General features: G+C 39.7%; 1 protein-coding gene across 1 annotated transcript in view; it reads left to right on the top strand.

Moving 5' to 3' along the window:
• LOC126252135 (probable chitinase 10) overlaps window positions 1-26,803 on the top strand; it is a 223,260-nt gene that overhangs the window by 57,651 nt on the left and 138,806 nt on the right. The window contains exons 8-13 of the mRNA XM_049953001.1: window positions 4,883-5,164; window positions 7,628-7,852; window positions 14,644-14,826; window positions 16,079-16,374; window positions 17,262-17,489; window positions 17,697-17,895. Of these exons, the coding sequence (XP_049808958.1) occupies window positions 4,883-5,164; window positions 7,628-7,852; window positions 14,644-14,826; window positions 16,079-16,374; window positions 17,262-17,489; window positions 17,697-17,895 (1,413 nt within the window). The remainder of the gene's footprint in view (window positions 1-4,882; window positions 5,165-7,627; window positions 7,853-14,643; window positions 14,827-16,078; window positions 16,375-17,261; window positions 17,490-17,696; window positions 17,896-26,803) is intronic.

The following is a 26,803-nucleotide window of genomic DNA, read 5'->3' on the forward strand; positions in this document are numbered from 1 at the left end:
GTTGAATGGGTTATTGCATAGTATATAATTTTCATAATATTTGTGTATTTTAGATATCTGAGTCTATGCAGCACATGTGGAAGTCAGCTGAGTTTTTTGCCTATGTGCTTAACTCAATTTACATTTTCAACAATTATTATTCCAAGGAATTTTGTGTATTTGGAGTTTTCTCCTATGCACTTACATCTTGATATCTTCATTGTACTGGTTTTTTAGTTTGAAATTTGGGCAAAGTGGTTTAGTAATGTTGTTATGCAAATTTAATTCAGTAAATCTTTGGATTGTACTATTTACTTCTAAGTTGGCTTTTATTTGTAGATTTTCTGTGTCTTTATCGCTGACCAGTAGAGTTGTGTCGTCTGCATAAATGACTATAATGTGACAGTACTGGAAGTGGTGGTGACAGATTTGAAAGATGTGTGCGACAACATGCCAAAAATAAGATTTTTTTTATTTATCTGAACAAAACATGCATCCAAAACCCAATCAAGAGGGGAATTCCTGATCACAGTTTTACTATCACAATCTATAATAACCCCAAATGTATACAATTATTATATATGATTATAATAGAGGGAAACATTCCACGTAGGAAAAATATATCCAAAAACAAAGATGATGTGACTTACCAAATGAAAGTGCTGGCAGGTCGACAGACACACAAACAAACACAAACATACACACAAAATTCAAGCTTTCGCAACAAACTGTTGCCTCATCAGGAAAGAGGGAAGGAGAGGGAAAGACGAAAGAATGTGGGTTTTAAGGGAGAGGGTAAGGAGTCATTCCAATCCCGGGAGTGGAAAGACTTACCTTAGGGGGAAAAAAGGATGGGTATACACTCACACACACACACATATCCATCCACACATATACAGACACAAGCAGACATATTGAAAATATGTCTGTGAGTTTTAAGGGAGAGGGTAAGGAGTCATTCCAATCCCGGGAGCGAAAAGACTTACCTTAGGGGGAAAAAAGGACAGGTATACATTTTCAACGTCTGCTTGTGTCTGTATATGTGTGGATGGATATGTGTGTGTGTGCGAGTGTATACCCGTCCTTTTTTCCCCCAAGGTAAGTCTTTCCGCTCCCGGGATTGGAATGACTCCTTACCCTCTCCCTTAAAACCCACATCCTTTCGTCTTTCCCTCTCCTTTGCTCTTTCCTGATGAGGCAACACTTTGTTGCGAAAGCTTGAATTTTATGTGTATGTTTGTGTTTGTTTGTGTGTCTGTCGACCTGCCAGCACTTTCATTTGGTAAGTCACATCATCTTTGTTTTTGGATATACAATTATTATTTATGTAACACCATTTACGCGGTTGGTTGACAACTTAATGATTCTTCTTTAAGATGGTTAAACAACATGCACAGGGTTAGAAGAAATGCTCAAGCATTTACATTCCTTTAAAAATGTCAGCACTTACAAATACTTCCATATAGTTTGAATTTTGAGCTAGCAGTTACAACAAATGAACTTCAAATCAGCCAACATGAAGTGTGGTAGAACATTAGTTTAAATGTGGGGGCCCAGTAAAATACACAATAAGAAAAAGAAGAACAGAGTGGTAAATGATAATCATTGTAGAACAACAGTCAGGGCCAGTCAGTGGACCACACGAAATAACACAGTCTCTTAACATCAGTTAATAATGAATAACAAGCATTTGTAGTGAACATGTTCACCTTGTTCAGTTACACAGAAGCACCTGTAACTTAGTACAGCTTTGCGTGATACACTTTCTAGTGATCCAAATATCTCATATTTTTGAATAAAACAGATCAGGCGCCGGTTGATATCGTCTGGTGGCTGGGGGATATGGGGGTGGGTCCCATCTCTTTCTGGGTCAGCGCTTGTAGAAAACTGAGCTTGTCTGACACAGGTTATTTCTCCAATCGTAGCTCATTGGCTGTAGACAGGAACTGAGGCCACTTTGGAAGGCAGCATTGTCGAAACAGCCGAGAAGCATCCTCTCGGCAGTTGCAGCTGAGGTCAACACTACTCTGGCAACACACAGTGGCTGCACTGGAGCCATTTGGCGTGTATTCAAATTGGGTTTCATACATAATCGAATTGAACCGTCACATATGTTCTCATAATTAAATAATGTTTGGAGTATGATTTGTGTATAGAATGAAAAGCAATGTGCCAACAGTGGATGCCTGTGGTACAGAGAATTGTAGAATTTTGGTCCAGATCTTATTTTCTCTTGTGTTGTGTTTGCAATTTCTGTACATTGGTTCCCGTTCTTAGGTATGATGGGACCCAGTCTCTTGCATTCCTTCTTATACCATGTGCCCCTAATATTTCTACTCATGTTTTGTGGTCTACAGAGTCAAATACTCCTATACATTCATGTCTACAGTGTAACTTGATTAGCCGGCCGGTGTGGCCGAGCGGTTCTAGGCGTTTCAGTCTGGAACCGCGCGACTGCTACGGTCGCAGGTTCGAATCCTGCCTTGGGCATGGATGTGTGTGATGTCCTTAGGTTAGTTAGGTTTAAATAGTTCTAAGTTCTAGGCGACTGATGACCTCAGATGTCAAGTTCCATAGTGCTCAGAACCATTTGAACGATTTGTAACTTGATTAACGTATTCTTGATGAGATCTATGACTGCAGCTATCGCGCATTTATCTTTCTGGAAGTCTGACTGGTTCATGTTGATTAATTCAAATTTCATCAGAAAAACAATGAGTCTCTGTGTATACACCTATTCAAATATCTTTGATATGAATAGCAGGAGAGATATGGGACTGTAACTTTCTAGTTTGTATTAATTTCCCTTTCTGTGTAATGGTCTTATCAGAGCTGTTTTTAACCAGTTGGAAACTATCAGGCATGTCTGGCAAATAAGTACCATTTTGAAAAAAACTCATGAAAACATTTTTTAAAATCAAACTTTATTTTTACAAGAAAGAGCATATCTTACACTATTTTCCTATATAGTTGCCACCATTGTTCATATGTCATTTTTACTTTGTGGGAAATCACATTTTCTATGCCCTCTTCATAGAAAGATGACACCAGTGAAGACTGCCACTGCTCAACATAAGTTTTTGTATCATCCCTACTGTCAAAAGTTCCTTCCTCAAAAATCACACTTCAGGTTCAAGAACAAGTTGTGGTCAAAATGTGCAAGATCAGGGCTATAAGGTGGGTGACTGAACCACTCCCAACTATATTGCTGAGGAAGGTTTTGAGTGACATCAGCAGAATGGGGACATGTGTTGTCATCTACATCTACATCTAATGGTTCAAATGGCTCTGAGCACTAAGGGACTTAACATCTATGGTCATCAGTCCCCTAGAACTTAGAACTACTTAAACCTAACTAACCTAAGGACATCACACAACACCCAGTCATCACGAGGCAGAGAAAATCGCTGACCCCGCCGGGAATCGAACCCGGGAACCCGGGACATCTACATCTACATGACTACTCTGCAATTCACATTTAAGTACTTGGCAGAGGGTTCATTGAACCACAATCATACTATCTCTCTACCATTCCACTCCCGAACAGCGCGCGGGAAAAACGAACACCTAAACCTTTCTGTTCGAGCTCTGATTTCTCTTATTTTATTTTGATGATCATTCCTACCTATGTAGGTTGGGCTCAACAAAATATTTTCACATTCGGAAGAGAAAGTTGGTGACTGAAATTTCGTAAATAGATCTCGCCGCGATGATAAACGTCTTTGCTGTAATGACTTCCATTCCAATTCGCGTATCATATCTGCCACACACTCTCCCCTATTACATGATAATACAAAACGAGCTGCCCTTTTTTGCACCCTTTTGATGTCCTCCATCAATCCCACCTGGTAAGGATCCCACACCGCGCAATAATATTCTAACAGAGGACGAACAAGTGTAGTGTAAGCTGTCTCTTTAGTGGACTTGTTGCATCTTCTAAGTGTCCTGCCAATGAAACGCAACCTTTGGCTCACCTTCCCCACAATATTATCTATGTGGTCTTTCCAACTGAAGTTGTTCGTAATTTTAACACCCAGGTACTTGGTTGAATTGACAGCCTTGAGAATTGTACTATTTATCGAGTAATCGAATTCCAACAGATTTCTTTTGGAACTCATGTGGATCACCTCACACTTTTCGTTATTTAGCGTCAACTGCCACCTGAAACACCATACAGCAATCTTTTCTAAATCGCTTTGCAACTGATACTGGTCTTCGGATGACCTTACTAGATGGTAAATTACAGCATCATCTGCGAACAACCTAAGAGAACTGCTCAGATTGTCACCGAGATCATTTATATAGATCAGAAACAGCAGAGGTCCCAGGACACTTCCCTGGGGAACACCTGATATCACTTCAGTTTTACTCGATGACTTGCCGTCTATTACCATGAACTGCGACCTTCCCGAGAGGAAATCAAGAATCCAGTTGCACAACTGAGACGATACCCCATAGGCCCGCAGCTTGATTAGAAGTCATGAAGCAACACAATTCCCTGACTGAGCATTCCTTGCCATACAGCCCCAATTTTGCAGCATCTGACTACCACCTGTTCTTGAACTTGATATGTGATTTTGGAGGAAGGCACTTTGACAGTAATAATGATACAAAAAACAGTGTTCAGTTGCGGCCATCTTTACTGGTGACATCTTTCTATGAAGAGGCCACGGAAAAGCTGGTTTCCTGCTGTTACAGCTTTCTGAACAGTGATGGCAACTATGTAGGACAATAGTTTAAGATAAGCTTTTTCCTCTAAAAATAAATTTTGGTTTGAAAAAATGTTTTTATAAGTTATTTCCAAAATGGTACTTACTTTCTGGATATCCCTAACACAATTTACATTGTAGTCAGAATTCCTCAGTTTTGTATTCATTTTATCACAAACCATTTCTGATGACAGAGACAACACCACAGAGTGATCAACAGCAGACGTCGCAGGAACCCACGCTTGTCACACCACCTATTGCTGGAGTCCCTGTGAGTGTTGACAGTAGCCAGTACAACTGTTCAGGCCGTGGTTATGTGCGAGACTCGGCCAGTTGCCAAATATATCACCGTTGTGAATGGGGCATGAAGCATACTTACATCTGCCCAGAAGGCTTACATTACGACTCGCGCACTCAACTGTGTGATTGGCCACAGATAGCTAACTGCCCCATGGATAACTCTTCACAGCGTATAGGTAAGGATCTCACAGACTTTGTATGTGACATTGTACTTATTGGAAAAGTCCATTCAGAAAATTCTTAAATTTACAAAGAAACAGATGGACTTTCTGGTACTTACCTTCAAGAGGTTCAATTCCCAGTGCTGATGACAGAAATACATACAAGAGATAATGATACTACTAGCTTCTGGAAGATATTTGCAGTCCTTTCTCCTCATATGAGGTGGATCCCTCTAAGTCTGAATTTTAAGACACCTGTCCTCTCCTCCATCCTTCTCCCCCATCCAGTCTCCCCTTGCTGAAGAAAAAAATCTTTATGACACTGATTTTTTTTTGTGTGTGTTTCTGTTGGCAGTAATGGAAGTTGTCTCTCATGAAGGTAAACATTAGGCAGCATTACCCATCTGTCTAAATAAAAGTTTATTTTCTGAACAAATATTTTAATGCAGAGGCATAAGGGGCAGTCCAGTCAAAACAAGACATTAAATGCCTTCAAGGAAAAATATTTGTGGTTGTCTATGGAACCATGGTTGTATCTAGATGTGCACCTCTTAATTGGAATCAAATTGATGGCTACAAATGTCTTTCTTCAGGGCTCCAAAAATATGGAAATCATATGGGGAGAGATTGGGACTGTAAAGAAGATGTGTGAGGGCTTACCAGTGAACTTCTGCAGCATAATCAAAACAACCTTGGCAACATGTAGGTGGGAATTATCCTGCAACAGAGTGATGCTGCTTGTCAGCCTGTTGCTCACAAAATTTCTGGAACATGGCACTACAATTAATGCACAGCGGTATGTGGACACACTGCAAAAATTAAAGTGTACCATCAAATCCATTGCTAAGCAATGTTGACAGACAGCATCATTTTGTTGCAAGATAATGCCTACCCACGTGTTGGCAAGATTGTTTCAGTACACTGCAAAAGTTTTGCTGGGAAGCCCTTACACTTCCTCCATACACCACTGATCTCTTCCGATGCGGTTTCCATATTTTTGGAGACCTGAAGAAAGACATTTGTAGCCGCTGAGGTGCAAGCCTGGGCATCATCATGGTTCCGTAGGCAACAGAAAATATTTTCCCATAAAGCTGTTGACTGTCTTGTCTCACAGTGGGATAAATGTATTAACAGTTGTGATGATTACTTTTGCAATAATAAACAGTTTAGGCCTACTTACTTTTTTTCCCATCTGTCACATTTTTGTTAACTGTGCCTTATTTAATAACATGAACTTTATTAAAAAGTGTAGCTGAAAACCGTTGAATGTGTTCGTGAAATGATTTGTGCACAAGTAAGAAATAAAAAAGTGTAAAGAAACATTTTATACACCTTTTAACAGTGCTGAAAATCATGTATAGCAGATGACATGCCAATTGAGAATTTTAAGTTCAGTGTTTAACTTAGAACATTAGAATTTTAAAAAGTACTATGGGATATCTGTTTGGTAGATTATGAAGACCACCAGACAGATATCCTCCAGTGCTTTTTAAAAGTCAGAGTTAAATGTTAAACTTTAAATTGTCAATTGACACCTCATTTACTGTACATAATTTTGAGCATCGTTCAAATGTGCATTTAATGTTCCTCTAATCTATTTTATTTCCTACTTTTAGACAACTCTCAAAAAATTTGAATGTTCCTTTTATTTTATTTTCAGATTTTATTCAGAAAGAATGAAATATGTTGTATTTATTACCTTAATTATTTTAAGCAATTGAATGTTTTTTTGCACATCCGGACCTCATGCTGGTCAATTTGGTGGCCTATTTGTCCATTTTCCACTCTTAATTTGGCAATGAAAATTCAGACAAAAATTCATTGTGTAATTTATAGAGAGTCTTGTTTTACCTCTGCTCAAATATTTGATGAATAAGAAGTACTTACCTGCTGTATTTTGTTACTATGAATCTACAATATTTATTTTGGCAGCAGTCAGAATTCTAAGATGAATGGAAGTCACATATACTTACTTCCACATGCCAGAGTGAGGAATGTTAGATGACTTAACATCATGTTGCTTCTCTGCTCTATTAAGTGCTTCAACTGCATGTGGGGATGTTTATGTATTCGTGGATTGAGTCAGCATTGTGAGTACTGTTTGGGAACTGCTGCAACAGGTTTAGTAATCATTCAGGGATGCTCATCAAATTAAATTATGGCAATAGGTGCTGACCTAGAGATAATACAATAATTTCTCTTAACGTTATCATCTTAAGTTACAAATCAGGACTGAAATCCTTATTCTGTTTATATAGTCCATTAGAGTTACACAAGTGTTTTCTCAGGACTGTGTAGAATGTTTCAGTGACAATGCAGGAGAGCCATTATGTTGATTGTTTGGTGATACATTGGCACCAATTCCTCTTGCATGAAAACAGAATTATCATTTCTTCTTATCACTTTCTCTTACTGATGCATTCCTATACTCCTATTTAATTCACTTCAATAATTCCACATGTACTTTGTGTCTTCTAGAACAAGAGAACCAGTCAGAGGTAGCCTGCAATGAGGAAGGACTTATGGAAGATCCAAAAGACTGTAATAGGTATTACATGTGTCACAAAGGCGTGGCACAGCACTATTCATGCATGCTTGGTCAGTATTTCAATGTGCAAAAGGGCATTTGTGAATATGGCAGTTGCATGCCAAAGGCTTCTCAGGACAACATTCCAAGCAGCCAAACAAGAAATCTGGTTGGAGGTAACTTTCGACTTACACAAATAGCTCTATCCTGATTTTTTACTCATCCTTTGCAAGTGTACATATGTGTTTTGCACTACATGTCTTCTGAATAGAGAGTTATCATGCACTTATCTTTTATCATCTACAAATGGGAGCCAGAGAGTCAGTTTGTTTATTCATGTGAATAATGTCGAGTTTCCGAAGCAAAGAATTACAGAAAATCATTAATTAAAACTTCTGGGCTGAATTGCCGTGTCCATATATAAAACTTCTTCTCCTTCCTGGTGTTTCGTTGCCTACTGCAGGCAACAAAACATCAGGAAGGAGAAGAAGTTTTATATATGGACCACGGCAATTCAGCCTGGAAGTTTTAATTAATGAAGATGCCGGCCGTGAAAGTTTACTTACATGTTATGAACATTACAGAAAATATTTATAATATATGCAAAGAAAGTATACTCACAGAGTGGCAAACTAGTCACAATATTTTTATTGATAATAATGATGATGCATTAACAAATCTATGTATATTAGCACTAGTATTTCCCTGGAGAAGCAGTATTAATTAACTTTCATGCAGAAAAAATATTGAATTTTATGGATACAGAAAACTACAGTTCATACATAAAATGTCAGTGAAAATCAACTGTAAAATATCAGTCCATTTTAAAAAACGATGTCCTTGATGTAATTCCAAATAAATAAGGCTGATGTCTGAGGACCAGGAAGGAGGAGAAAGGGGGGGGAGGGGGAGGAGCTTGGCAGTTACTTATCTGTTGGTAATTACAATGCTTTTAGATGGAGCACAAATTTTGATAGGACAAATATGGGGAATGAATGTGACTGCACTTTTTTCAAATGAACTATTCCAGTATATGTCTATATTAATTTAGAAACACTTCAGGAAACTTAAACCATATTGCCAGACAGTGATTTGAAGATCACAACCTCTGAATATAAGTTCAATGTGTTAATTCCTGCAGCACTTTGCATAATCTGTTTTCATTGGGAGATAGCACACAATTGAATCATATCAAGTATACTCGGATCAGAATAACAAAATGATTCGCAGTTGAGGGTGGAAGGGAGCAATGTTGTCAGTTTTCCAGTACATGAGCTGCAGTATGGCTGCAGCAGCAACAGCCTGTGTTTTTCCTTATTGGACTGCCTTCTCACATCACCTTTTAACGTGCAGTACTGAATTCACTTTACCGGATCATAATATCCTTGTGGCTTAACAAAAGCACTCCCATGCATAAAATGATACTGTGTTACTGTTATTTGTATATCTCAACAAAAGCAACAGGAATTGCAGTGTCTTTTTACAATAATCAGAATGAATCACATTCACTTGTGATATTCACAATGAAATATGTGTTAAAATGGATCTGAATTGTTCATGTAATTACAGTAACTAATAACATTAAAATAATATAAACTGCTTGAGTTCTTGCCTATCACTGTAGCGTGCATGCAGGGTGTCATATTTGTGCAGAAGAGTGTTCCTTAATAATGAGATGAGATTTACTGTGCAAATGCAGAGCATACCGTTCAGTCAAAAATATGAAACACAATCACAAAGATGAAGATAAATTAAGGCAGAGGGTTAATGCCACTTAGTTCAGAACCAATTTCTTCCTCAACAGTGTCATTATTAGAGCTCTGCTGTGTGGACAAGTCATTGGAATTTCCTAAGGATATAATAACATTTTCAATATTACTCTCTAACTTTTCCATGCTTCTTTAACAGCCATTTCTGTGTGTCATACAACATAACTCCACTTCTCTGAAATTATTTGTGCTACTGATTCCCCTAACATTATTTTAATTTCTGTCGCAGTGAAGCTTTTGTTGAAATATAATGTTTAATCTGCCCCCCCCCCCCCCCCCCCAGTTCATTTTGATGGTGTTGAAGTGGCAGTGGTAGAGTGTAAGTGTAAGAACCCTGTGTCCACTTTCTCTAGTGCAAAATAAAGTTACCACACCCAGAAACAAAGTAGTAGCAGAGAGATTTGTCAACAGTGAATGGAACGAGGCATGACTGAGTGCGTTCTCCGATGGGCTGTTACTGTGGTAACAGCTCTATAAACAGCTGCCTGTCAATTACTTTTTATTCTGATCTGGGTATAAATTATGTACTGTGGCAACAGCTCTATAAACAGCTGCATCACCATCATCATCATCATCAGTGTTCTGCCTAAAGGCATGTTTTCACATGGTAGTTCTCCAGGCTGTCCGGTCTTCTGCCATCCTCTTCAGGTCTGCATAATTTCCTCTTCCCTTTATGTCATCTATCATCTTGTATCTCCTTCTTCCTCTCAGTCTTCTCCCACAAACCAATCCTTCCAAAGCATCTACAAGCAAGCACTCCGTTCTCAATGAATGTCCTAACCAGTTCTTTTTCCTTTCTCTTACAACCTTCAGCAGACATCTTCTCTCACCAACCCTTTCCAATAATCTTTCATTACTCACTCTTTCCATCCAGCTTACTCTCTCCATTCTCCTCCACATTCACATCTCAAATGCTTCTAACCTTTTTTCATCCTCTCGTCTCAGTATCCATGTTTCTGCCCCATATAGTGCCACACTCCAGACAAAACATTTGCCAAGCCTTTTCCTTAGTCCTTTATCTAATTTTCCACATAGGAGTCTCCTCTTTCTGTTGAATGCCTCCTTCGCTATGGCAATTTGAGTTTTCACCTCCTGGTGACATCTCAAGTCTTTAGTTATTGTGCTTCCGAGATATTTAAATTCACTTACTTGGCTAATGGTAGATTGTCCTATTTTAATATTGGACAGTGTGCATCTTGTACTGATGACCATACTCTTTGTTTTTTCTGTGTTTATTTGCATCCCATATTCCACACAAGCTTCATTCAGATCTTTGAGCATGTTATTCACTGTCCACCCACTTTCTGCCACTAATAGCATGTCATCAGCAAATCTTATACATTCTATTCTCTTTCCACCAACACATATTCCTCTTTTCCCATCTAAGCTTTTCGCAACAATCTCTTCAAGATATACATTAAACAACAGTGGGGAAAGGCAACAACCTTGTCTAAAACCTCATCCAATGCTGCCTCCTTCTGACATTTCATTTCCAATCCGTATCCTTACTTTCTGGTGTAAATATAGATCCTGTATCAGTCGTCTCTCTTTCCAATCTACTCCTTTCCTCTTCAAGATATCCATCAGCTTGTTCCATTGAACTCTGTCAAAAGCCTTTTCTAAATCTATAAAAACAGCAAAGATTTCTCTACCCTTTTCCCTATATCTTTCCCCTATAGTTCTTATCAGACCAATAGCATCTCTTGTTCCTTTTCCTCTTCTAAATCCGAACTGCTCCTTTGCAATCCCTCTATCCAGCTTGCCATATAACCTTCTATTCAACACTCTCAGCAAGACTTTAGCTGCATGAGAAATTAGACTGATGGTCCGGTGCTCTTCACGTTTTTTAGTATTTCTCTTTTTCTCTATTGGTATCATAACTGTTGCAGCGAAGTCCTCAGGCCATTCCGCTTTGTCATATATCTCGTTACAGAGGTAGACTATTTCTTTTCTTGCCTTGTTTCCCAGACTCTTCAACAGTTCTGCTGGCAAATCATCTATTCCACATGCCTTCCTATTCTTCATCTCCTTCAGCACCTTTTCTATTTCTGCTTCCAAGATGGTAAATCCCTTTCCATCTTCTGGCACATATTGCTCCTCTTCAACCTTAATTTCACTTTGCATTTCATCCCCCTTATACAGACATTCAATATATTCTTGCCATATGTTCAAAACCTCCTGTGGTTCTTCTGCTAGAGTACCATCCGCTCTTTCTATTTCCATGTTATTTCTCTTTCTTTTACGTTCAAAAACTATCTCACTAGCCAGTCTATACATCATTTCATACTTTCCCTCTCTCTCCATTTTCTCAATTTCGTCGCATGTCTGTTTCATCCATTTTTCTCTTGCTTCTTCAGTTTCTCTTCTTAATTCATTATTCAGTTTCCTGTACCTCTTTTTGCCTTCTTCAGTTTCCACACTTTTCCACTTTCTGCACTCTTCCATCTTTTTCAACATGTTTTCTGTTATCCATTCTTTCCTGGTGCTTTGGGATACTCTAATTCCTAGTACTTCTTTGGCGGAGTCCATGAGTCCTTGCCTCATTTTTATCCACTTGTCATTAACACTTTCATCAACACTACCTCTTTGCCATTTTTCCGTAAATATTTTCCCCAAATCTGATGCCTTTCCTACCTCTTTGATTCTTTCTATGTTTAGTCTTTCCTTTGCTTTACCTCTACAGACTTTTTTCAACTTCACTTGTGTTTCTCCCATCACTTGGTTGTGGTCTGAATTTATATCCGCTCCCGGATAAGCTTTAGCATTCTTCAAACAGTTCCTAAACCTTTTTTGTATCAGGATGTAGTCTTTCCCTATTCAAATTTTCAAATTCAAATTTGCATGCTGCATGTCAATAACTTTTTCATTTTGATCTGGGTATAAATTATGTACTGTGGTTCCATCCTCACTGAAAAGTAAGGGACGAACCACATGACTATAAGCATACATGAAAATGCTCAAAGCTTTGATTTTGGAACTCTTTGTTACATACTCATGGACAGCACAAAGCTTCCAAGAAATTTGTGTTTGAATTTTGTGTCTACCTTTGATAACAGACAGAAAGACACTTGTCACACTTATTAAAAGTATGGTACTGGTGGAACTCTTCATCTGAGTGATGTTTGTTTCAGTTTCTATATACTTTGGTTTATTACAAGCTTTGATTTCTTCCAAGACCAAACTTGTGAGCCTGTACTACAAATGCTTTTTCTTACTGTTACCTTTGGAATGTGTCATTTGCAACTGTTACAGAGATAGATGTTAATCTGTCATATATGAATGTTTCTTATCAGCACATGTGGCCTCTCTGCCCTTTTTATGTAACATACTCTTAATTTCTTGAAACTGACTCAGGCACTGTTTCAGAAACTGCTCTTTAAACAGTGAGATTAAATTTTGTCCTAAACTGATATCCAGCTATCACATGAAAATATGTTTCCCATAATAAGAACATGCACTATACTATCTGTCAGATAGATATAGAGTTTACATTTTGCTTGTGGTGTGAAGTGTTACTCAGTAATTCCAGCTGTATGTGGGAGACTATTTGAGATGCATTGCTTACTAGCATCGTGAAACTTTTTTCGTTTGAAAATTTCTCTGTATGTAATATACGTTGTACATCTATGTCTATGCAGCACTCTGCGATTCACACTAAAGTGCTTGGCAGAGGATTCATTAAATCACCTTTACATCACTTCTCTATCATTTCACTCTCAAACAGTATGCGGGAAAAAATGGATACGTAAACTTTTCCGCACTAGTTCTGCTTTCTCTTATTTTAGTATGATGATCATTTCTTCCTATGTAGGTTGGCATTGATAAAATATTTTTACATTCAGAACAGGAAGTTTGTGATTGAAATTTCGTGAAAAGATGTCGCTGCTATGAAAAATGCCTTTGGATTAATGATTGCTGCCCCAATTATCTTATCATGTCCATGACACTCTTTCCACTATTTCACAATAATACAAAACTAACTGCCCTTCTTTCAAATTATTTGATGTTCTCAGACAATCTTATGTGATAAAGATCTCATACTGCGTTGCAGTACTCTAGCAGATGACTGACAAGTGTAATGTAGACAGTCTCTTTAGTGGACCTGTTGTGTTTTATAAGTGTCCTGCTAATAAAACATCGTCTTTGGTTTGCCTTCTTTGCCACATTATCTATAGGATCATTCCAATTTCAGTTGTTCATTATTGCAGTTCCTAGGTGTTTAGCTGAATAGACAGCCTTTAGATTTGTGTGGTTTATCATGTAAATGAAATTTAACTGATTTCTTGTAATAGTCATGCGGATGATCTAATACTTGCTACATTTCGCGCCCTACAGATATTGTTTCTAAGTCATCTTGCAGTTGATTTTGATCTTCTAATGATGGTAAGTCACAGTGCCTTCTGCAAACAATGTAAGATGGCTGCTCAGAATGTCTTCTAAATTGTTTATGTAGATTAAGAACAGCAGAGGGCCTATAACACCTCCTTGGGGAACACAAGCTATCACTTCTGTTTTACTTGATGACTTTCTGTTGATTACTATGCACTGTAGGAAATCCTGAATCTAGCCACACAATTGAGGTGACACTCCACTGTTACAAGATTTGATTAGAAGTCTCTTGTGAGGGAAAGTGTCAAAAGCTTTCTGGAACTCTAGAAATATGGAATATATTTGACATCCCTTGTCATAGCTCTCATTACTTCATGCAAATAAAGAGCAACTTGTATTTCACAAGAATGGTGTTTTTTGAGTCCATGATGACTGTGTGTCAGTAGACCATTTTCTTTGAGGTAATTCATAATGGTTGAACACAATGTCTGTTTCAAAATCCAACTGCACATATGTCAGTGATATTGGTCTGTAGTTCATCAATTACTTGTATTTCTGTTCTTGAGTACTAGTGTGATCTGTGCAACTTCCCAGTCTTTGGTATGGATCTTCCATTGAGTTAGTGGTTGTGTATGATTGCTAAGTGTTGAGCTTTTGTGTCAGCATACTCTGGAAGAAATCTAATCAGTACACAGTCTGGACTGGAAGACATGCCCTTATAAAGATGTGACTTGTTGATTCACATTCTTATAACCTCTTTTCAAGACACTGCTCATTTTCTTCAGCTGATCTCCATTGCTATCTCTGTAAAAAATTAAAATGTCAGCATCAAACCTGGCGGTAATATTTTTATGCATTTTTGATTGCAGAGGATCATTACAAAGTGGTATGTTATTATGCCAGCTGGGCATGGTATCGCAAAGAAGGAGGAAAATTTGTGCCAGAGCACATTGATCCCACTCTGTGTACCCATATTGTATATGCTTATGCATCACTGGATCCTAACACACTCACCGTGAAATACTTTGATGAGCGTGCAGACAAGGAAAACAGTGAGTATAAAAGTGTTCTTAGATTTAATTATGTAGGATTAAATTTTGTCACTGTAATATTTGATATAGGTCAGAGAACATATAATGTGGATACATAAAGATATGGCCGGCTGCGGTGGCCATGCGGTTCTAGGCGCTGTAGTCCGTAACCGCGCGACTGCTACGGTCGCAGGTTCGAATCCTGCCTCAGGCATGGATGTGTGTGATGTCCTTAGGTTAGTCAGGTTTAAGTAGTTCTAAGTTCTAGGGGACTGATGACCTCAGATGTTAAGTCCCATAGTGCTCAGAGCCATTTGAACCATTTGAACCATAAAGATATGAGAACTGTAAAATGTTTAAGCCAGTGCAGCAGCTTTGTCCCATCAAGAATTTCCACAATAAATGTCTGAGAGTGTTACCTAATTACTGTAGATAGCTCTACATACATACTCTGCAAACCACTGTGAAGTGATACCACATGTTTGGCTTTCTCCATATTCAAATTTCATATATAATTTCAAGATGACAGAATTTAAATCAAAAAGCTGCTGATACTGAATGTTGTGAGCATTCAGACCTCTGTTGATTTTCAAGGTCCTATTTGCACCTTCTTTTTTGTCTGCAGTGTATTTAAAATCAATAATAATAATAATAATAATAATAATAATAATAATAATAATAATAATGGTGTTATACTAACACATCCATATTTAACTGATGTGGTATTTAGTTTTTAGTGTAGCATATGTGCATTTTTTATAACAGTTTTTTTCCTTATATTTGAGTCCGTGACACACTCCACATCACTAAAGGTTTTCCTTCATGGTGAGGTCTTTGAAACTCATTGTATGAATTAATTAACAGTTCATCATACTTTTATGGGGTGTATAGTTAATGATTTTTAGTACTGCTGAAATTAATACAACTGCTTTCTCAATCAGTCATATCTTGCCATTAATGTAGTAACCACGTGTGTATCACACAGAGTAAATTGTTTGTGTGTATATTTGTGTCATGACAGAGCAGAGGTATGAAATTTGTTATCTGTGTAAGATTACTTGGTTTAATATTTTTATGTGCATGTCACTACATTTGTTTCTCTGCTTACAGTAAATATATGTACTATTTTTTTATTTTTTTGTTTCTGATTATTGTTCTGCAAAGACTGGAATAATGAGCCATACATGTCTTAGGTTAGAACAGAATGTATTTATCATGTTTTACAAAGTTGTTTTTGTTTCTATAAAAATGTCTTTGCATTATTCCATTGTAGATTTCTATGAGAGGTTAACTGAATTACCAAAGAAGTCAGGTCACCACCAACAGCATGCATCTGATGTGACAGTGATGATAGGCCTTGGAGGATGGACAGATTCTGCTGGGGATAAGTACAGCAGACTAGTGAGTGAAGGATCAGCACGGCGACGTTTTGTGTCTACGGCAGTGGAATTCCTACAGAGACATCAGTTTGGTGGTCTTCATCTTGACTGGGATTACCCTCGCTGTTGGCAGTCCAACTGTGGGCGTGGGCCTACTTCAGATAAACCAAATTTCACAAAGCTTGTACAAGTAAGTAATATATCATAACATCCATCCTAATATTTACTTAAAACATTGTGTCATATTATGTCATGGAGTGAGATAATGTTTTAAAGGTTTTCAGTTATTTTACCACTTGTTTCCTAAAATTAGAAAGTTATTAGGCTTTATATAGGCTAAAATTTCACTATTACACTAGCTTACAATCAATCTTATATGAAAATTCCTATTTATACCACCTCTAAGTTTCCCTAGATTACTGTTGTGTGACTTTCCTGGTGGTAAATGAAAAACAGAAGATTGGATACAAAGCTTTTGAAGCATAAGAGATTATCAGTTGATTAAAAAAAATGGCTGACTAGTAAAATATAAAGAATACATTTGAGTTCTTTTACCTTTTGAAATCTAGAAGATCTAATGACTTTATTTTGGCTGCCTCTCAGCTTTGGAAATAACTGGTTAGTCCAAAATGTGAACAAAATGATGGCAGCTGTCACTCGTACCTATAAAATTAGTGATGCTTTACTTTTGTTGCATTTAAACCAGAATTTTTCTTTCATGTGTTCAACTTTTAAGTCCAGTTACAACATACCAGTCCTAAAAGAAATGTGAAAAGCAAAATATGATAAAACTATCAAATTTTACATATTTCTCTTTACAAATTCTATATCTTCTTTCTCATTCCATTTGTTGTAGTGTTCCATTAATCTTGCATTCTTCAAAAATATTTTTATAGCTGCATATTCCAAGCTGTTAGTCATTATTATCGGGTTATTTCATCAACTGAAGTTCTCTTGTTCTCAAATCTCCGTTAACTTACTTAAATTGAAATAAAGTAGCGAGTAAAAATACCTCTAAGTTTTTGTTGTAGGTTAAGTATTACGAATTTTGTTTCCTGATAAGACTGAATGTTTCAGGAACTGCGTCAAGCATTCAAGAAACAAAATCCACCACTTGCACTGGCAATTTCCATTTCTGGTTATCATGAAGTGATAGATGAAGCTTACGACTTAGCTGAACTAGGTCGCAACACAGATTTCATGTCTGTCATGACCTATGATTACCATGGCAGCTGGGAGAAGAGTACAGGCCATGTCAGCCCACTATACCATCGCAGTGGTGATATTTTCCCCATGTACAATACAGTTAGTATTACTATTTTCACAAGTATCAATTTTTAACGAACTTATTGTCATACACAAAATAACATAAATTTTCATATAACTTAAACATAACTATATAATCAGAAATAATAATTTACATGCTTTAAAATACAATTGAACAATTTGACTTGTAGTATGTATCATGAATAAATTTTAAATAATTGTACTCTACCTATTTAATTTCAACAGAATGACACAATGGAATACCTTGTGAACAAAGGAGCACCTCGCGACAAACTGCTGGTTGGCATTCCATTTTATGGCCAGAGCTATACACTCGAAAACCCAAGTAACCATGATATAGGTGCACCTGCCGCAGGACCAGGGCTTGCAGGAGAGTTCACCATGCAACCAGGAATGCTAGCATATTATGAAATATGTGATCGAGGTCAGTGGCAACATTAACTCACTTCATAAGTGATGTGTACAAACATCACCCAGAAATTAAAAAAAAGAACACAACATTTTGTCATACAAATATATTTATTAACAGTACTGAAAGACATACAGTTTACTTCTCCACATAGTTATCTTGATTGTTGAGGCATTTGTCTCACCTTAGTAACAGTTTAAGTAATTCTTGCTAATGCCATGCAGCTACATGGTGATTCACTTTTTAGTGGTGGCATCCTTTAAATCATCATCATGCACTCAGTATCGCTCTTCATTTTCAGGAAGAGGTGCAAAGAAAGATGCAATCTGTGAACTGTTTGTATAAAACTCAAGTATCTCATTGTGGGAGTTATCACTTAACCTCTCCAACAATCAGGATCATTGTCTTCATTTCCCCTTTATCCAGCATCAAGCCTGGTTGGGACATTTATCATGGTTTTCCACTTTACTCTGTCTTTCCACAGCACTTCTTCTGTAACTGTTTTGTTCCAGTCCAGCTTCCTTTTTCTTACACTCATCTTTATTAAGTCAATTCATCTTGTTCTATGTCCTCTCTTTCCCTCAAACATCATGTCCGTCTTTCATGTAGGTATTCTTCTATCTTCCATTCTCTTTACATTTCCAAACCATTTTAACTTGTTCTCCCCATTTCTCTCATTTAGCTTGTCTACTCCAATTTCATTTGTAACATTGTCATCCCACTCCCTCTCCTTGTTTTTCCTAGCATGCACTAATAATGAAGATACTGTTGCTAAAAACATTTTAGTTACTCTTATATATAACAAAAATCCTCACTTCTTGGTGATGGTTATCTTGTTCTAGAAGGTATGATGTAGTTGTTTATGTAACTGAATATGTTGTCACTCTTGCTGTTTCTTTGTTCTCTGGTCCTGACTGTGCTTGTTTTAGAAACAATATCCTGGTTATTGTTAACAATGTAACTCCTGGAACACTTTTTCACATTTTACTTCTCAAAACAATTTTACATATCCAATGTTACCATAAAGTCAGAAACAATGTGGCCATATACTAATTAATATATTTGGTTCATTACTGGTGGAGCAGCAGGTACACTGAAGAGGATACATTCTTTTCAGTTCTTTAGATACCTATATTTCTTGGTGTACTGCCTGCAATCACATAAAGTCCTTTTGGTGGTTCAATATGAAATCATTCCAATATGATTCTTGCACCATCATTTATTTTTTTGAGCAACAAGATTACATTTGCAATCAAGACATTTAACAAACATCAAAACATTATTGACAGAAAATAAGCTACTAACTACAAATATTAGACACCACTGAATCTTTTTTCTTTTTTAAAAAATAAATGTTGGCAGCTGAATTACAGCCTTTTGACCCTGATCATGAACCATATATCTTGTACTGTGATAGTCATTTATAAATTGTTCATATCTCAGTTTCATAATTACCAATTCAAAATAAGTCTTCTTTGATTCAGTACTGTACTTTGCCAGGATCTTTTTTTTCTGGACTATCTTTAGCTGCTGAAAAACACTTCTCTTTACAGTGTCTGCTTCTGAAAATCTCTGGCAGATTTCACCTTATTGACATGTGTGGCCAATACCAAGTAACAATGCTCTTGACATGACCAATATCCTAAAAATAATCACCGGATAAATAAAACTATGCTACTACCACTGCACTTTAAAAGATAACGATAGTAAAATGTGGATTTTGTTTTCTGATATTGTAAATTTCGGCAGCTTACAACTAAGGTACCGGTATGTGGTATTTTCCTATACATACAGGGTCATTCAGCTGCCCCTGTTGATGTCATTTTATGCAACTTGCTATGTTATATCTGGCCTTTAAAACAAATGCGTGAGATTTTCAATTCTCTTGCTGACTACTAGTAGGACTAGTCATACAGAAGAAAAGAACAGGACATTTTTGTGGGAAATTGAATGTAGTTAAATCTTGTTCTGGGATACATTTTCACTGTAGGCTGTAGCTTTCGAGTTATTTAAGAAAACGTACCAAAGTTAGGTTCAAACAATCCCCAATCTCCACACACTTTCTAGTCCGTTGTTCACAGTACTCCCTCCTACTACTTTACAAAGATTTCTGACTGCACATATTGTTTCCCACATTCGACTATTTTGGTCTTCATTAACTGACATTTGCGTAAATTCTACCTAACAATTTTGTGAATTTTGACAGTGTAAAGTAAGCAGTCACATTTTGTATTTGTCAGGCCTTCTACTACTGTGCTTGCAAGGATTAAGTTTGGATCAAATTGCCAATGCAGTTAGTTTTGGCATAATGTTTACAAAAGTCATTTTTCTTTCATTACCCTCATGGTCATGTTTAAATTGATAATATTAACAAAATAGTCAAGTACGTTGGTGGTGTAATAGCCCAGCCAGTAAAGACCAAAAAAGGTTGAATATTTGGAATAGTTCATCTAGTTGGAATTTTTTGTAGAATGGTAGGAGGAAGTGGCATGAACAAAATACTAGAAATCCTGACTGGTGAGGGATGAGTGTGGGAGTGGAGGTGCATTTGGAGATCACTTTTATATGCTTTTCTTGAATAACTTAAAAACCATTGTCTGCAGTGAAAATGTACCGGTACAAAATTTAACTTAAATTTCCAACAAAAAGATCCTGTTCAATAATTCTTTAGGACTAATAGTCTGCATATAGCATGTGAGAGCATATGAGAACTGCATGTTTTTGAAAGCCAGATATAACACTGCAGGTTGCTTAAAAAGACATCAGTAGGGACAGCGGAATCTCCCCGTATATTCACTTCTTTGTATAGCTGGCATAATGTCCTATTCTCTGCCATGTTCATTGCCTGTAGTGAAATGGTACCAACTTCTGTGTAGTTTACAAACAGTTATGCATTCACAGGAAATTTTTATCATTTGCAATCCAGTGTCCACCTTTCATCATCTTTCAAAAACACCAGGCGTTTGTCCTTTGCACACCCAAGGCATACTGTCTTAAATGCATAAAGTCACCATCATGTAAGTTTTTTTATTATATATTTCAGCCTTGGATCACACAAGTGATATCATTACTGGTTTCAGCTTATTAGCAAGTAATCATCACATGATCTGCATAAAAAGAAACAGAAGGTGGGTAGTAAAATACTAGGAAACTAAATTACAGATCAAACTGACAAACAGTGATATGAATTTGAATACTTTGCATAGTAACTTGACTCTCTGAGCCTCTTCAGTTGATGAGTTACTATGAATGGTTGTACGAAGTTATTACAAATGATTGAAGCGATTTCACAGCTCCACAATAACTTTATTATTTGAGATATTTTCACAATGCTTTGCACACACATACAAAAACTCAAAAAGTTTTTTTAGGCATTCACAAATGTTCAATATGTGCCCCTTTAGTGATTCGGCAGACATCAAGCCGATAATCAAGTTCCTCCCACACTCGGCGCAGCATGTCCCCATCAATGAGTTCGAAAGCATCGTTGATGCGAGCTCGCAGTTCTGGCACGTTTCTTGGTAGAGGAGGTTTAAACACTGAATCTTTCACATAACCCCACAGAAAGAAATCACATGGGGTTAAGTCAGGAGAGCGTGGAGGCCATGACATGAATTGCTGATCATGATCTCCACCACGACCGATCCATCGGTTTTCCAATCTCCTGTTTAAGAAATGCCGAACATCATAATGGAAGTGCGGTGAAGCACCATCCTGTTGAAAGATGAAGTCAGCGCTGTCGGTCTCCAGTTGTGGCATGAGCCAATTTTCCAGCATGTCCAGATACACGTGTCCTGTAATGTTTTTTTTTCGCAGAAGAAAAAGGGGCCGTAAGCTTTAACCCGTGAGATTGCACAAAACACGTTAACTTTTGGTGAATTGTGAATTTGCTGCACAAATGTGTGAGGATTCTCTACCGCCCAGATTCGCACATTGTGTCTGTTCACTTCACCATTAAGGAAAAAATGTTGCTTCATCACTGAAAACAAGTTTTGCACTGAACGCATCCTCTTCCATGAGCTGTTGCAACCGCGCCGAAAATTCAAAGCGTTTGACTTTGTCATCGGGTGTCAGGGCTTGTAGCAATTGTAAACGGTAAGGCTTCTGCTTTAGCCTTTTCCGTAAGATTTTCCAAACTGTTGGCTGTGGTACGTTTAGCTCCCTGCTTGCTTTATTCATCGACTTCCACGGGCTACGCGTGAAACTTGCCCGCACGCGTTCAACCGTTTCTTCGCTTACTGCAGGCCGACCCATTGATTTCCCCTTACAGAGGCATCCAGAAGCTTTAAACTGCACATACCATCCGGTGGATCTTTGTTGAACTTCGTCCTGAAGTGTCGTTGAACTGTTATGACTGACTGATGTGAGTGCATTTCAAGCACAACATACGCTTTCTCGGCTCCTGTCGCCATTTTGTCTCACTGCGCTCTCGAGTGCTCTGGCGGCAGAAACCTGCAGTGCGGCTTCAGCCAAACAAAACTTTATGAGTTTTTCTACGTATCTGTAGTGTGTCATGACCATATGTCAATGAATGGAGCTACAGTGAATTTATGAAATCACTTCAATCATTTGTAATAGCCCTGTATATGGAAGTTAATATAATTTGTAATTAAGTTTCCTAATATTTTACTCTCCACTTTTCCTTTGTTTTTAAACAGATCATGTTATGATGACTTGGTAATAAGCTGAAATCAGTAATAATACCACTTGTCTGTCAAAGCTTCACTCTCTGAGTCCACCAAGAGCAAGCAAAAAAAAAAAAAAAGCACCCACTTCCTTGGAGACATGGACAGTGCGGAGACATCCATGGCCTCTTGTGAGGCCCCGAGAAGATCCCGCACAGAGATACGAGAGTATGGTCGAAAATGTCCAGGACGGAAGCTCGTGCGTGGAACGTGCCTCCTGGACGAGATGATGGGTGAAAACTCCGGAGCAGCATCCATAGATGTTGTGGACCTGGGGGTGTGCTCCAGTGAGATGGGTCCTGGAGAAAGCGACGTCGTGACTGGGGCCGGTTCCGGCGTTCTCGGAAGCGGTAGCGACATCGGCGGCATCAACACGTACGGTAGATCGGCAGCAGCGACAGGACTGGCTTCTCGGGCTGGTGGAGGCGAAGGAAGGGGCGGTGGCACTGGAGTGGCCACCACTCATGGGCGCATCTGGTCGTAATGGCGAACAACCATGCCGCCGTCCGTACGTATTTCACAAAGCCGGCGGCCACGAAGAGCCATGACCACCCTTGGAATCTATTTAGAGCGAGATCCATACTCTCGTGCCCACACGTCGGCGCCCACCGAGTATTTTCCCGCACTAGGGGACACAGCACAAGGCCTGACAGGGTGAAGCAGGTGCAGTAGAGTGCGCGGTTGGCGGCCATGCTAGAGTTCAGCAGGGCTGTGATCACCCAGAGGCGTGAAGCGATAAGAACTCAGAAATTGCAGCAGAGCGTCATCTGTGGAAAAATCACTAAGGAATTTTTTCATCTGGCTTTTGAAAGTGCGGACAAGGCGTTCAACCTCCCTATTCGATTGCAGATGGAAGGGCGGTGCTGTAACATGATGAATCCCTTGTCCAGTACAAAAGTCACGGAAGGCCTGCGAAGAGAACTGAGGGCCATTGCCCGTGACGATCTTGGATGGAAGACCTTCTAGCACAAAGATTTTGGACAAAGCCAGTGTCGTCACCGCAGTGGTGGGCGACGGACATCGAACAACAAACGGAAACTTCGAGAAGGTGTCAATCAACAATAGCCAATAAGTACCGAGGAAGGGGCCGGCAAAGTCAGCGTGCACCCGTTCCCATGGCTGCACCAGATCAGGCCACGGAGAGGGCATTGTACGAGGTGCAGCCAGTTTTTGAGCACACTGACCACACGCAGCAACCATGTGGGCGATGTCCGAATCAATATCGGGCCAATAAACGTGCCTGCGGGCCATGGACTTAGTCCGAGAAATACCCCAATGGCCTTCATGCAACAGTTTGAGAACATCTTTGCGAAGAGAGGCTGGCACCACGACCCATGGAGATGCGCCATCCGTGGCCAGAAGAACAACACCATCACGAACAGACAGACGAAGGCGCAAGGCATGGTAGTTGCGAAGGGGATCCGATGCCCGGCCTTTGTTCCTGTCCGGCTAACCCCGTTGAACAAAACCAATCACCTGATGCAGGACCGGGTCCCGCGCAGTAGCCGACGTGACCTGTGAACCTGTAAGCGGAAAACCCTCGACCGCACAACGTTCTTCCTCATCAATGTGGAAACAGAGTAGTTCATCACAATCGAAAACCGGGTCGGGGCCCATCGGCAATCGCGATAATGCGTCAGCATTGGCGTGCTGGGCCGTGGGGCAATAGTGAATCTCATAGTGAAAACGAGACAAGTATAAGGCCCAACGTTGCAGGCGGTGGGCTGCCTTATCCGGAAGCGACGCCGATGGGCTGAACAGAGAGACCAGCGGCTTGTGGTCGGTGATGAGGTGAAACTTAGAACCATACAAAAAAATGCTGAACTTTTTTATAGCATAAATGATAGCGAGTGCCTCCTTTTCGATTTGAGAGTAACGCCGTTGCGCATTGTTGAGGGTCTTGGAAGCATAGGCGATGGGTCGTTCTGACCCATCCTCATACCGATGGGCGAGAACAGCCCCTAGGCCATACTGTGATGCATCAGTCGCCAGAACCAAGTGCTGACCCGAATGGAATGTGGCAAGACAAGGCGCCGACTGCAAATGAGCCTTCAGGCAGACAAAAGCCTGCTCACACTCGTTGGACCAACAGAAATGGACATTTTTGCATAACAGCTGATGCAGAGGATGAGCTACCGCTGCCGCGGATGGAATGAATTTGTGATAATAAGCAATCTTGCCTAGAAACGCCTGAAGTTCTTTGACCGTAGACGGCCAGGGTAGAGCGTTAATGGCCGCAACATGCTTACGTAGAGGACGTATACCCTCACGGGACAAGTGGAAACCAAGATACAGAATGGAGGGTTGGAAGAACTGTGACTTGTCCAGATTGCACCTCAACCCAGCCAAATGCAAAACCCGAAACAGTGAACGCAAATTGCGAAGGTGCTCCTCAGTGGAGGCCCCCGTGACAACAATGTCATCCAGATAGTTTATGCAGCCGGGAACGGAAGCCGTGAGCTGTTCCAAAAACCCCTGAAAAATGGCCGGTGCACTAGCGACGCCAAATGGTAACCGCTGGTGCTGATACAACCCATAAGGAGTGTTGATGACGAGAAATTCCTTGGAAGAAGCATCCAACGGCAACTGATGGTACGCCTCCAATAAGTCAAGTTTGGGAAAGAACTGGCCCCCAGCAAGCTTGGTAAATAACTCCTCAGGACGGGGAAGAGGATAAGTGTCAATGAGGCTCTGAGCGTTGACAGTGGCTTTAAAATCACCACACAATCGCAGACTCCCGTTTGGTTTAGAAACCACCATGATTGGCGATGCCCGTTCGCTGGAGGTAACAGGAAGGAGAATCCCTGAAGCTGTTAACCTGTCTATCTCAGGCTTGAGAGGTGCACGCAATGCCACCGGAACAGGGCGTGCCCAGAAAAACTTAGCGCGAGCTGTAGGTTTAAGAGTAATGTGGGCTTCAAAATCCTTGGCACGACCCAGACCAGCAGAGAACATGGACAAAAATTCAGAACACAATCCATCCAGCTGTTGATACGGAATATCCTCAGATATGAGGTGCACATCATCATCAATGGAGAACCCGAACAACTGGAAAGCATCATAACCGAACAGGTTTTCAGTGCCCGCATGATCCACCACATAAAATGTGAGGGGCCTAACAACAGACTTGTAGGCAGTGGAAGCATCAAACTGGCCAATGAAAGGAATTTTCTGTTTATTATAAGTTCTCAGATTTCGTGTAACTGGAGACAAGGGAGGGGAGCCCAACTCCAAATACGTGCGAGAATTAATGAGAGTTACTGCAGAGCCAGTGTCCACTTGCATGCGAATGTCTTTATCCAGAACACGAACAGTAACAAACAACTTATTTGTTTGAGAAAGCACACAGTTAACATCCATGTCCGATGCCTCGTCCTCGTCGACAGGAACTTTAGGGGACTGACACACAGAAGCAATGTGGCCTTTTTTCCTACATGAATTACACATGGCCCAACGTTTTGGACAAGCGGCCCTGTCATGCTGTACGAAACAACGTGGACAAGAAGGAAGTGCGGAACAAACCTGCTTCTGTGGTTGCTGTTTTCGCTGCGAGCATTGCGGCCCAATGTGACGTTGTTTACGCGAGTGAACTGCCGCCACATCTTCGTTCTCCTGTGAAACAGGCAAATTGTCCGTGTCGAAAGTTGACTGTACAGCGCCTACATCACACCACACGTCAATTTGCGCGCCAGCAGCATGAGACACTTCAAAGGATTGAGCGATGCTTAGAACTTCCGACAACGACAGGTTTGGCGGTTGTAGGGCACATTGCCAAACTTCTTTATCAGGAGCAAGCCGTAGAATAGCATCGCTAACCATTGAATCAGCATAAGACTCATGATGAGTGTCCATGACAAACTGACATTTCCTACTCAGACCATGTAGTTCTGCCGCCCAAGCCCGGTAAGATTGATGGGGCTGTTTATGACACCGGTAGAACACCACGTGGGCGGCAATGACGTGGGTGTTTTTTCGGTAATAGTTAGACAATAAGTGACACATTTCTTGGAAGGACAGGGGCTAACTGAAATAGCAGCTGATAGATCCGTGGGGAAATCCAAGATAGAAATAACAACTTACACATAGGAGCATCGACAATGCCGAAAACCAAGAAGTGTTGCCGCAAACGCTTCTCATAATCCTCCCAGTCTTCAGTGGCCTCGTCGTAAGGAGGAAATGGAGGCGGAGAAGAGGAAGACAGACGATGAGTAAGCGACGTCGACAACGCCTGAATAGCA

The sequence above is a fragment of the Schistocerca nitens genome, chromosome 4 (genome assembly GCF_023898315.1).
Source record: "Schistocerca nitens isolate TAMUIC-IGC-003100 chromosome 4, iqSchNite1.1, whole genome shotgun sequence".
Taxonomy (NCBI): Eukaryota; Metazoa; Arthropoda; class Insecta; order Orthoptera; family Acrididae; genus Schistocerca; species Schistocerca nitens.